General features: G+C 35.9%; 1 protein-coding gene across 1 annotated transcript; it reads right to left on the reverse strand.

Moving 5' to 3' along the window:
• Window positions 1–4,604: 4,604 nt before the first annotated feature.
• On the reverse strand, window positions 4,605–13,581 carry LOC130465610 (uncharacterized). The gene is made up of 3 exons (XM_056834443.1): window positions 11,369–13,581; window positions 10,952–11,272; window positions 4,605–5,282 (listed from the first exon to the last, which is right to left on the reverse strand). Exons 1-3 carry the CDS (start codon window positions 13,579–13,581, stop codon window positions 5,201–5,203), a joined length of 2,616 nt encoding a protein of 871 aa, XP_056690421.1. The 3' UTR covers window positions 4,605–5,200.
• Window positions 13,582–14,028: the final 447 nt, after the last annotated feature.

Below are 14,028 nucleotides of genomic sequence, written 5' to 3' on the forward strand. Positions count from 1 at the left end.
ACCCTCCATTCTATCATTAATAAGACGAAAAGCATGATATGCTGAATAATCACAGTTACACGTATAATGCCCCACTAAACCACATTTCTTACAGAATTTGTAAATCCCCTCATAACAAAAATAAACCCACACAAGTTGACCCCCAGGAACAGGAACAAAGCAACCAGGAATTAATGGTTTTGTTAAATCCAACCATACCTTTGCTCTGAATTCTGGAGTTGAGGGAAGAACATCACCATTCTGCTCCATTAACTCAACATAGCCAATGAGATTAAGGCATTTCAAAGCCCACTCAGGGTCCAGCAACCCAAGTGGTAGCCCTACAACTCGAATCCATAGCCAAGCCTTGCTGAAATCAATATTGGCCAGAATGGTGCTCACACTTCCTCTGCGGAAAGTGATTACTCTACCGTCAATTATAGTAGAATGAAGCTCAATTAGGGCTTCGACATCAGCCTGATGAGAGCAAACAAAGACATAGAACTCTCCTGTACGGTAAACAGAAATATTCTCTCTTTTCACCCAATTTGAGTCCACCAGATGTTGCACCATGCCTTGACTTGGAGGATTGGTGTCAAAGAAATGTCCCACAACTGATTTATCCCAATTTATTTCCCCCATATTAAACTCATGAGGAGGGTCAACACGGGGACCCATCCTATGAGTTTGCCAAGGATGCACTTGATTCATGAAGGAGCAAACAAAAGGAAACTTTTGAGAGTAATTTAGAATTTGCAAAAAAGAATGAAAGAAATTAAGAAAAGAACAGAGAAGAGAATAAAGAAAGGTAGTTTGAAAGAGACAGAGAAGAGGAAAAGGTAGAGAAGAGTATCCAAGAAACTAAAACACTGAGGGAGAATTTTGATCGGTTGTTATTAAAAACCTAGGAAAAGACAAGTGTTAAAGAATTAACAAAAGATTAACAACTATCAAGGGTTTTAAAAGGACAAATGTCAAAAAAGAAAATAAATCATGCAAACCAGGTGTTAAAACAAGAATTAACCAAAGGATTTCTTAAAAAGTTAACAGAAGAAACGGTGGATTAAAGGAAATTAATAAAAAGGTAAAGAAAAACTAAGGAGATCATAAGAACAAAAAGAAGAACTGGCGAAGGAAACCCTAATCGCTTAGGGAGAATTTCACTCTCTTTCTTTGAGAGGTTTTGGAGCTGTGTGCTTAAATTTGAGCTGCTTGCTTATTGAACTTTAGATGAAAAATCTATCATTCTAACTTAATACGAAGTGTTGTATGTTTTTTTTATTCTAAATTAATATGATATGTTTTTTTTTAAATACAAAATTAAAAACTCATGTGTTTAGATAAATTAAATTGGGAACATCCCATGATCTATCTATCTATATATATTATATTAAAATAGAGGAAATCAATGCGGTGACGAAATGTCACTCATTGATTGGTCTCTCTTATAGATTTTTTTAAAAAATTATAAAGAAAATAAAATAGTTGATTCTATAATTATTTTGTTAACATTTAACTCAAAAGTATATTTGATTCTGTTTTCCTCAACATAAAAAAAGATTTCATTCTATGTATACAGAATATTTTTTAAAATTATATATCTTTTCTATATTTGGTAACAAATATAACCAAAATAAGATTATCTTTTTATAAAAAATTAATCCATTGTCCGGAGCATGTAGTATGATTTCTATAAAAATTCAAGAGTAGCTACTTACATAATTAGAACACAAATAAATTAGAAATCAATCAAATATGAATAAGAGTGTATAAAAAATTACACTGGTACTCTATAATATTTTAATAGATAAATGCAATAATTATAAAAGTCATTGATTGTACTATTTTATACGTAGTGTATTTATCAACTAAATGAGATAGTTATGACCGTCATCCTCAAGTCTTGTATGAGACCGTCCACACCATCAAGTTGATGGTGTGATGTGTTCACACTATATGGACTGGCCTTGATTGTCAAAACAACCTGAAAGGTGACCAAGAGTACCAAACTATCACCCATCCCACTTCTCCTGGAAAGGACATTTGAAATTCTAATCTTATATACTTTGCATTAATTAAACCGACTCCTTTCTGGATCTAGCTTCAAATGTTCTTATTGAAACACATAATAATCCTAAGAACATTTTCGGTTACGTTGGATTAATTTCTAGCTAATATGTCACTGGACTCACCAAGGTAAACTAAGCAATAAAGAGATAATGAATAGGAAATTAGAAACAATATGTTTACTATACTTGTAAAAAAAGAAAGAAGTAGACATGTTACTTTTTTTATACGGAGTAGTTTTAGGGGAGGTACCTTTTTAGTTTAGGTATGTTACTTCTATAGTTTAGACATGTTACTTTTTTCATACGGAGTAGTTTTAGAGGATGTACCTTTTTGGTTTAGGTATGTTACTTTTTTTATAATTTTAGAGAGGTACGTTTTTAGTTTAGGTATTGTGAGGGGGTCGAAAAAGCGCGAGGCTAATGCGTGACCTTGTCCCTCGTGGGTGTGACGATTCTTTTTATTCAATCAAGTGTAATTGGATTTCCTGTGAGTATACACCCAATTGACTAGTAATATAGGAGTCGCCATTCAGTTTTTAACGACAATGAGAAAAACTGACAAAACCCGGTTATCGTGACATAAAGGGAGTGCAATTATGTTTGACCACGACGGCCGTAGGTTCCCTTGTGATCCCTGGTGTGGGGATCTCTCAATATACACCCGCAAGGTAGAGATTGAGGGTTCGGGGGACTGTAACTACCGAGAGGAGTAATTCGCTCGTCGATAACTCCAGAGGCAGGATATCCTTACTAGCTCAGCATAAATAATTGAAGGGACATGCGTTAACTATTAAACTAATCTGAGTTGATTTTAGCAATATGCAACATATAATACTAATTCGATCGTGATTATCTGATTTAAATAGCATTAAGGGACCTAGCATGATAATCCGATTTCCCAAAAATATTATATTTGTTAGGCGTGATAGAACAATCATATTAGGTTAGTTTAACAGTTCATAAAAAGGGTGAGGAAAGCAGTTAAATCATCGAAAAGGGACACATCACGACGCACCCTTGAGAGGTGCGTCAGGGTTCTCAGAAAACTAACCACTTTGACTTTGCTATTTCTCCTTTTTATTTAACGAATCTCAATTATGGGACAGGATACGTTCTGTTCGATTTATGGATCGATTGTGACAGAACGCGTGAACAGTTTCGCAGCGAGAGGCTTAGGCTAAGGGGTTTAGAATCAATACTCAGAATATATTATGTGTTGTTGTGTCAAAACTAGGGGCCTATTTATAGGGAAGAGTTCGTGGAAAGATAGAATTGCAGAGTTCTAATCCGCAAAGAGTTAGGAAAAAACACGTACCCAGGTACTTTCAGCGCCCAGCTCTGGGCGTCAAAGATTTCGGCGCCCAGCTCTGGGCGTTGAAAATAGGATCCTGGCAATTTCAGCGCCCAGGGCTGGGCGTTGAAATTGCTGTTTGGGCCGTTTCTTTGTTAGATTCGGATTCCTAGAATCCGAAGAGTTTGAGATTAATTCGAGTCTTTTAGCGCGTATCAATTTCATGACGGAATGTGTCTGGGCCCGTTACGAACTCTAGGTTCGTTAGGATTTTAATTAATACGTAACTCTTATTTCCGAATCCTATTAGGAATAGGATTCTCGCAGTTTTCTATCTCATTTAGGATTTATGTTGGAGTGCAACACCTAATTCTGACAGGTTTCTATCCTTTATGTTTTGCCACTTTTAGAAGCTACCTTTTACGACAATTACTATTTTTAGAAGGTTTCCATAAATAGCAGGTTTCGGGTGAAATGAAATGGGGAATCGAGATTCGTTTATTTTATAGGAGATGCGTTGTCAAGTGGAGTTTTTATGCTTTCATCATCGAACCTTTCCCTTGCGGGAACGGGGACAAAAGTAGGTGTCTACAGTTAGCCCCCACTTTGACTGAGTCTTGGACACTACAAGAAATTGATTAATTACCAACCGCTAAAATTGGTTGGTAAAACGCGAAAAACGGTTGGTAAAAGATTTTGCGACCGCCAGCGGTCGCAAAAAAGCGGTCAGTTTTCACCTGGACGGTAATTTAGGGAACTCCAACTGGAAGGCGGTCGCTAAAATTTACCGACAGAATTAGCGACCGCCACCTAAGCAGTCACTAAATTAGTGACCGCCAATGCAGTCACTAAATTAGTGACCGCTATTGCAGTCGCTAATTTAGCGACCGCTCTGACGGTCACTAAATTAGCGACCGCTTTGGCGGTCACTAAATTAGTGACTGCCTTTTTAGCGGTCACTAAATTAGTGACTGCTTTCTTGGCGGTCACTAATTTAGTGACTGCTTTGGCGGTCACTAAATTAGTGACTGCCTTGGGGGCGGTCACTAAATTAGTGACTGCTTTTGTGGCGGTCACTAAATTTGTGACTGCCTTTGCGGTCGGTAATTATGCAAATATCATTTGCAGCCAATTTTGTAAAATCGCATATATACCTGTATTATATGCCTGTATAAATATTATATATGTACCTGTAAATATTATATATGTACCTGTAAATATTATATATGCCTGTATATATACGAATTTATATAAATTCTGTAAAATCGTATGAAACCTGCTCGATGTTATAATATTAAACATGTTCAAAGTCATACAACAAAGATTCATAATACACATAATGTTGTTCAAACATGTTAATACGAAAAGTTGTAACTAGTTCAAACTAATACAAGAATACTAACTACCTAACACAAAGGTGTCCCGCCTCCGGGTGGATCTCGAGGGTCCTGCGACTGCGAGAAAGGAAAACCAGTACACTGACTGAACATCCGCTCGTAAGACTCCATTGCCTTTTTCATCTGGGCGGCATGTTCTTCTCTTTCTTGTCTCTCCCTTTCTCTCTCTTGTCTCTCCCTTTCCATCTCCCTTTGGTGCTGTAGTCGCTCTGCTTCTCTTTCTTCTCTCTCCCTTTGCCTCAAAAGTAGATCGTCCTCCATAGCCTTTAACATCTGATTTTTTGTTGTTTCAAGCTCAATGGATTTTTGGGTCAACTGTTGTTGAGTCTCTTCCAATCGAGATGACATTTGAGAATAAATAGATGGGGTGTATGAGCTAGAAGAACTACCACCCCTTCTAGATGGTGCAAAGTATAGAGAGGCTCCACTACCCAGCCCGGGGACCTTTCCCTTCTTTCTCCCACCTACTGTCTCAAAGTAGATTTGGTTGGGATCTTTAGCAATGCCTTTTTCAACACATTCAGCAACATTTTTTTCATAGTTTTCCTACAAGAATTAAAATGATTATCACCCATGCATAAAAAAATATATTAAATGGAGCACATTTAAACTTAAAACGTGTTTCATAAGCTTTGTTTGAACTTGCTAAGTCACATTCTTTCCGTAGTTTTCCTACAATAATTAAAATGATTATCACCCATGCATAACAAATATATTAAATTGAGCACATTTAAACTTAAAACATATATAGGCTAAATAAGGCATTTTCGCTCCCATTTTTCAAAAAAAAGAACTAAGGGCTGATTTTAAACTTAAAACATGTTTCATAAGCTTTGTTTTCACTTGCTAAGTCACATTCAAACGTAGTTACTCACATCTAAGGCCTATTTGGTCGTTATAGGTCATATATTGCCTAAAATGTCATTTTCTCGCCTAACTTTGAGCTAAGGAACCAAACTTGTCATTTCAAACCATTTACATGTTTTATGTGTCATATTCAAGGTTTCTAAAACCGATTCTAAGCAATTTAAGCACATTTAGGTCATATTTGGTCGATATAGGTCACTTATAGGCTAAATAAGGCGTTTTCGGTCCCATTTTTCAACTTAATCACCTACGGGCTGATTTTAAACTTGAAACATGTTTCATAAGGTTAGTTTGAACTTGCTAAGTCACATTCAAACGTAGTTACTCACATCTAAGGCCTATATGGTCGTTATAGGTCATATATTGCCTAAAATGTCATTTTCTCGCCTAACTTTGAGCTAAGGAACCAAACTTGTCATTTCAAACCATTTACATGTTTTATGTGTCATATTCAAGGTTTCTAAAACCGATTCTAAGCAATTTAAGCACATTTAGGTCATATTTGGTCGATATAGGTCACTTATAGGCTAAATAAGGCGTTTTCGGTCCCATTTTTCAACTTAATCACCTACGGGCTGATTTTAAACTTAAAACATGTTTCATAAGGTTAGTTTGAACTTGCTAAGTCACATTCAAAGGTATTTACTCACATCTAAGGCCTATATGGTCGTTATAGGTCATATATTGCCTAAAATGTCATTTTCTCGCCCAACTTTGAGCTAAGGAACCAAACTTGTCATTTCAAACCATTTACATGTTTTATGTGTCATATTCAAGGTTTCTAAAACCGATTCTAAGCAATTTAAGCACATTTAGGTCATATTTGGTCGATATAGGTTACATATAGGCTAAATAAGGCGTTTTCGGTCCCATTTTTCAACTTAATCACCTACGGGCTGATTTTAAACTTAAAACATGTTTCATAAGGTTAGTTTGAACTTGCTAAGTCACATTCAAAGGTATTTACTCACATGTAAGGCCTATATGGTCGTTATAGGTCATATATTGCCTAAAATGTCATTTTCTCGCCTAACTTTGAGCTAAGGAACCAAACTTGTCATTTCAAACCATTTACATGTTTTATGTGGCATATTAAAGGTTTCTAAAACTGATTCTTAGCAATTTAAGCACATTTAAGTCATATTTGGTCGATATAGGTCATATATAGGCTAAATAAGGCATTTTCGGTCCCATTTTTCAACTAAATCACCTAGGGGCAGATTTTAAACTTAAAACATGTTTCATAAGCTTTGTTTGAACTTGATAAGTCACATTCAAAGGTATTTACTCACATCTAAGGCCTATATGGTCGTTATAGGTCATATATTGCCTAAAATGTCATTTTCTCGCCCAACTTTGAACTAAGGAACCAAACTTGTCATTTCAAACCATTTACATGTTTTATGTGGCATATTAAAGGTTTCTAAAACTGATTCTTAGCAATTTAAGCACATTTAAGTCATATTTGGTCGATATAGGTCATATATAGGCTAAATAAGGCATTTTCGGTCCCATTTTTCAACTAAATCACCTAGGGGCAGATTTTAAACTTAAAACATGTTTCATAAGCTTTGTTTGAACTTGATAAGTCACATTCAAAGGTATTTACTCACATCTAAGGCCTATATGGTCGTTATAGGTCATATATTGCCTAAAATGTCATTTTCTCGCCTAACTTTGAGCTAAGGAACCAAACTTGTCATTTCAAACCATTTACATGTTTTATGTGGCATATTAAAGGTTTCTAAAACTGATTCTTAGCAATTTAAGCACATTTAAGTCATATTTGGTCGATATAGGTCATATATAGGCTAAATAAGGCATTTTCGGTCCCATTTTTCAACTAAATCACCTAGGGGCAGATTTTAAACTTAAAACATGTTTCATAAGCTTTGTTTGAACTTGATAAGTCACATTCAAAGGTATTTACTCACATCTAAGGCCTATATGGTCGTTATAGGTCATATATTGCCTAAAATGTCATTTTCTCGCCCAACTTTGAACTAAGGAACCAAACTTGTCATTTCAAACCATTTACATGTTTTATGTGGCATATTAAAGGTTTCTAAAACTGATTCTTAGCAATTTAAGCACATTTAAGTCATATTTGGTCGATATAGGTCATATATAGGCTAAATAAGGCGTTTTCGGTCCCATTTTTCAACTTAATCACCTACGGGCTGATTTTAAACTTGAAACATGTTTCATAAGGTTAGTTTGAACTTGCTAAGTCACATTCAAACGTAGTTACTCACATCTAAGGCCTATATGGTCGTTATAGGTCATATATTGCCTAAAATGTCATTTTCTCGCCTAACTTTGAGCTAAGGAACCAAACTTGTCATTTCAAACCATTTACATGTTTTATGTGTCATATTCAAGGTTTCTAAAACCGATTCTAAGCAATTTAAGCACATTTAGGTCATATTTGGTCGATATAGGTCACTTATAGGCTAAATAAGGCGTTTTCGGTCCCATTTTTCAACTTAATCACCTACGGGCTGATTTTAAACTTAAAACATGTTTCATAAGGTTAGTTTGAACTTGCTAAGTCACATTCAAAGGTATTTACTCACATCTAAGGCCTATATGGTCGTTATAGGTCATATATTGCCTAAAATGTCATTTTCTCGCCCAACTTTGAGCTAAGGAACCAAACTTGTCATTTCAAACCATTTACATGTTTTATGTGTCATATTCAAGGTTTCTAAAACCGATTCTAAGCAATTTAAGCACATTTAGGTCATATTTGGTCGATATAGGTTACATATAGGCTAAATAAGGCGTTTTCGGTCCCATTTTTCAACTTAATCACCTACGGGCTGATTTTAAACTTAAAACATGTTTCATAAGGTTAGTTTGAACTTGCTAAGTCACATTCAAAGGTATTTACTCACATGTAAGGCCTATATGGTCGTTATAGGTCATATATTGCCTAAAATGTCATTTTCTCGCCTAACTTTGAGCTAAGGAACCAAACTTGTCATTTCAAACCATTTACATGTTTTATGTGGCATATTAAAGGTTTCTAAAACTGATTCTTAGCAATTTAAGCACATTTAAGTCATATTTGGTCGATATAGGTCATATATAGGCTAAATAAGGCATTTTCGGTCCCATTTTTCAACTAAATCACCTAGGGGCAGATTTTAAACTTAAAACATGTTTCATAAGCTTTGTTTGAACTTGATAAGTCACATTCAAAGGTATTTACTCACATCTAAGGCCTATATGGTCGTTATAGGTCATATATTGCCTAAAATGTCATTTTCTCGCCCAACTTTGAACTAAGGAACCAAACTTGTCATTTCAAACCATTTACATGTTTTATGTGGCATATTAAAGGTTTCTAAAACTGATTCTTAGCAATTTAAGCACATTTAAGTCATATTTGGTCGATATAGGTCATATATAGGCTAAATAAGGCGTTTTCGGTCCCATTTTTCAACTTAATCACCTACGGGCTGATTTTAAACTTAAAACATGTTTCATAAGGTTAGTTTGAACTTGCTAAGTCACATTCAAAGGTATTTACTCACATCTAAGGCCTATTTGGTCGTTATAGGTCATATATTGCCTAAAATGTCATTTTCTCGCCCAACTTTGAGCTAAGGAACCAAACTTGTCATTTCAAACCATTTACATGTTTTATGTGGCATATTAAAGGTTTCTAAAACTGATTCTTAGCAATTTAAGCACATTTAAGTCATATTTGGTCGATATAGGTCATATATAGGCTAAATAAGGCGTTTTCGGTCCCATTTTTCAACTTAATCACCTACGGGCTGATTTTAAACTTAAAACATGTTTCATAAGGTTAGTTTGAACTTGCTAAGTCACATTCAAAGGTATTTACTCACATCTAAGGCCTATTTGGTCGTTATAGGTCATATATTGCCTAAAATGTCATTTTCTCGCCCAACTTTGAGCTAAGGAACCAAACTTGTCATTTCAAACCATTTACATGTTTTATGTGTCATATTCAAGGTTTCTAAAACCGATTCTAAGCAATTTAAGCACATTTAGGTCATATTTGGTCGATATAGGTTACATATAGGCTAAATAAGGCGTTTTCGGTCCCATTTTTCAACTTAATCACCTACGGGCTGATTTTAAACTTAAAACATGTTTCATAAGCTTTGTTTTCACTTGCTAAGTCACATTCAAACGTAGTTACTCACATCTAAGGCCTATTTGGTCGTTATAGGTCATATATTGCCTAAAATGTCATTTTCTCGCCTAACTTTGAGCTAAGGAACCAAACTTGTCATTTCAAACCATTTACATGTTTTATGTGTCATATTCAAGGTTTCTAAAACCGATTCTAAGCAATTTAAGCACATTTAGGTCATATTTGGTCGATATAGGTTACATATAGGCTAAATAAGGCGTTTTCGGTCCCATTTTTCAACTTAATCACCTACGGGCTGATTTTAAACTTAAAAAGTGTTTCATAAGCTTTGTTTGAGCTTGCTAAGTCACATTCAAGGGTATTTACTCACATCTAAGGCCTATTTGGTCGTTATAGGTCATATATAGGCTAAATAAGGCATTTTCGGTCCCATTTTTCAACTAAATCACCTAGGGGCAGATTTTAAACTTAAAACATGTTTCATAGGTCATATTTTGTCGATATAGGACCTATATTGACCAAATAAGGCATTTTCGCTCCCATTTTTCAAATAAACGAACTAAGGGTTGATTTTAAACTTAAAACGTGTTTCATAAGCTTTGTTTGAATAATAGTAAGTTACCTTGATTTGCTTTGCTTTGCTACTACAAGGGACTTTCCCTTTACCCGGTACTTCCTTCGTGTGTGTCTTCAAATATAAGTCACCAGCTGTAGGCATCACACCTCCACTTTCCTTTGCCTAATAATACAAGTAATTTTTGTGAATAATCAAATTAGTAACAACGTTAAATGAAATTTAGTTACATTATTAAACTTACCATTTTCTTTGCAGCCTCAGTTGTGGAAATGGAACCTTGGAAATGTGATGGTTCAACATTGTTGGTTAATGAACCCCCTCTTCTATTTTTCTTAGCCTGCTCAGATCTTTTCTTGAATTCATCATCATCCACGTGCTTCATCATATTGTTTATTTTATTTTCCTTTCAATGACTAGTGTAAGTAATATTGTTTATGAATGAAAGCAAAATACAATTAATCTCACATGTGATTTAAACCATTCAGGGAACTGGGCTTCGCATTTACTCCAAATATCCTCCATTACTATGTGAGGTTGAGTTTGGATAATGTGCTCCTCAAATTTCCTATGGTAATTAAGGAAATAAAGGTTAAATACGTCGTTAGAAGAGTTTACAATAATTAAATTATAGTTTTTTACCTTTCATATTCACCTAAGATGCCACTGTTTGCAAGCACATAAAGATGTGCTCGATCATACTCCATGTCTTGCAAGAAGCGCAAACGGCCATTAGTAGGTGCACGACCACAATCCACCCTGAACATCTCGGGGATATTAACGTCATGTTGGTTCTCAACAACCGAATGGACATTTCTTCCTAGATCCCTTGCTTTGGTGTCAACCTCAGGTTGAAAATAGTGGGAACAAAAGTTCGTAATCTCCTCCATTAGGTAAGCATTGCATATGGAGCCTTCTACACGTGCCTTATTTCCAACCTTACGCTTCAAATGGTTAAGAAACCTATAAATTATGTAAGTTTGATTAATAGTTACTAGTAAACATATAAGATATTTAAAGTAATAATTTATTTACGCTAATTTGTATTATTTTGATTACCTTTCAAATGGGTACATCCACCTGTACTGGACGGGACCACCAACCTTTGCCTCATGTGGAAGATGAACTGGCAAGTGTTCCATTGAGTTGAAAAATGCAGGTGGAAAAATCTTCTCTAGCTTGCACAAGATCTCAGCTATATTCTTATCCAAGCGATCTATGTCACTCGCTTTGATAGTGGGGGCGCATAAGTCTCGGAAGAATTGACTAATCTCTGTAATTGCCTTCCAAACATGCAAGGGAAGCAACTCCTTCAAAGCAACCGGAAGTAACCTCTCCATGAAGACATGACAATCGTGGCTCTTCATTCCATACAGCTTGCATGATTGAAGATTAACACACCTGCTCAAGTTTGAAGCATAAGCATCCGGGAATTTCAAGTCTCGAACCCATTCACATAACACCTTCTTTTGAGCCTTGTCAAGTGCAAAGGGTGCTTTTGGCATGGTTTGATTTCCATTTCCAAGCTCTAACTGCCGACGTTTACAATACTTAGCCATATCTTTCCTTGCACTAGTGGTGTCCGAGGTGCTACCTTTCACATCCATCACAGTGTTTATGAGTTGGTCAAAAAAGTTCTTTTCAATGTGCATGACATCCAAGTTGTGACGAAGAAGCAAATCCTTCCAATATGGGAGTTCCCATAGAATACTTTGTTTGAACCAACCCATTTTGGCACTCTTCAACTTCTTAAGAGCTTCAGGACCATCAGTTGCTTTAGGCAAGTCCTTCACGCATTGCCACAATTCTTCTCCACACATTATATGCGGACCCATGCCATTTTCAACTTTGTTTTTGCAGAAAGCTGTTTTATTCTTTCGAAAAGGGTGATCATGTGGAAGGAATTGTCGATGACAATCAAACCATGAAACTTTACCTCCATGTTCAAGCCAAAATGCCTTGCTTTTATCCATACAATAAGGGCAAGCCTTCTTTCCGGCCGTGGACCATCCAGATAGCATTCCATATGCAGGAAAATCACTAATAGTCCACAAAAGGGCTGCGCGGAGGTTGAAATTCTGCTTGCTTGAGATGTCATAAGTCATAGCCCCAACCTCCCATAACTGTTTCAACTCTTCAATGAGTGGTTGCATGTACACATCCAAGTTTCCTTTAGGATTTTTAGGACCGGGAACGAGCAAAGAAAGGAACATGAATGGTCTTTTCATACACATCGATGGAGGCAAGTTGTATGGTGTAAGAATAACCGGCCAACATGAATATTGGGATCCAAATTTACCATGGGGGGCAAATCCATCTGTGCACAAACCAAGCCTGACATTTCGTGGCTCTGATGCGAAATTAGGAAAGGTTGTATCCAAGTGCTTCCACGCTTGACTATCACTAGGATGTGCGAAGGTGTTTTGAACTCGGGGATTCTTGGCATGCCAAGTCATATCCTCCGAAATGTTCTTGGTAGCATACAACCTTTGCAACCTCGGTGTGATTGGAAAATAGATTAGAACTTTTGCTGGAATAAGCTTACCCTTTGCAGTCTTCTTATACCGATCACTTCCGCATACTCTACATTTATCTAATTGTGCATCGCCTTTCCAGAAGAGCAAACAACCTTTAGGGCATGTGTGGATCCTCTCATGAGGAAGTTCCAAGCCCTCAAGAACCTTCTTTGTGCTATTGAAAGTTCTACCCATTTGGTTGTTATTTGGAATCGCATCATTCATCAAAGATGCAAACCCATCCACACACCTGTGTTGTAAGTTGAATTCACATTTCAAACTTGCAATTCTTGATGCCATCTCCAACACAGAGAGTTTGCTCCCTTCATATAATGGATCTCCAGCTGCCTTTAGAAGGTCTATAAACTTCTTAGCTTCATCATTTGGTTCTTCTTCAACTGAATTACCCTCTTCATTCACCAAATGCTCTTGATTATTTCCAAGAGCATCAATAACCATATCCCGATATTGATTTGGCTGAACACGCGAGGACTCTACTAAGCTTTCCCCTTGACATATCCATTGATAGTAATTACGAACAAACCCCTTCTTGTACAAATGTACTCTAACTGTTTCAGTATCATGAAAACGCCTGTTATCACACAAGGGGCATGGGCATCTTATTTTGTCACCATCATTGCATGTTGGATGCTCTTTGCAAAACTCAATGAACTCTCCAACCCCCTTGAGAAAGTCGGGCTTAAGATTGCGCCCGTCGAGTCTATCATACATCCAACTACGCTCTCTTCTTTTCATGATACCAAATTCTACATATCTCACAAAAAACATGTTACTAACCAATCTCTACACATCTCACACTAATCATGTTACTAAACCTACTATATAGTCTAACTACCGCTCGAAGTTTTCTAAATAAACAATCAAATAATTGATTTTATTAATTATATAAAAATCAATACTTATTAATGATATAAAGTTAAATAATTTATTAATGATATAAAGATCAATAATTTATTCAAACGCACTTATAAATTATATAAAGTTCAATAATTTACTTATAATTTATATAAAGATCAATAATTACTTAAACACAAGCCAATAAGGATAAAAATCAAATATAAATAATAAAATGCATTTACAATAAACACCTAAACATGCACGAATTTATTCAATACACTTACTTACTACTCAAATTCATTCTCTAAATTATTCGTTGTTTCTCATATGACATTCCTTGAATCT

The sequence above is a fragment of the Spinacia oleracea genome, chromosome 1 (assembly GCF_020520425.1).
Source record: "Spinacia oleracea cultivar Varoflay chromosome 1, BTI_SOV_V1, whole genome shotgun sequence".
Lineage (NCBI taxonomy): Eukaryota > Viridiplantae > Streptophyta > Magnoliopsida > Caryophyllales > Amaranthaceae > Spinacia > Spinacia oleracea.

Coding starts and splice junctions, on each gene's coding strand:
- LOC130465610 (XM_056834443.1), bottom strand. CDS start 13,581: ATGAAAAGAAGAGAGCGTAGTTGGATGTATGATAGACTCGACGGGCGC. Junction 11,273..11,368: donor TGGATGTACCCATTTGAAAG/GTAATCAAAATA, acceptor CATAATTTATAG/GTTTCTTAACCATTTGAAGC. Junction 5,283..10,951: donor ATCTTAGGTGAATATGAAAG/GTAAAAAACTAT, acceptor TAATTCTTGTAG/GAAAACTATGAAAAAAATGT.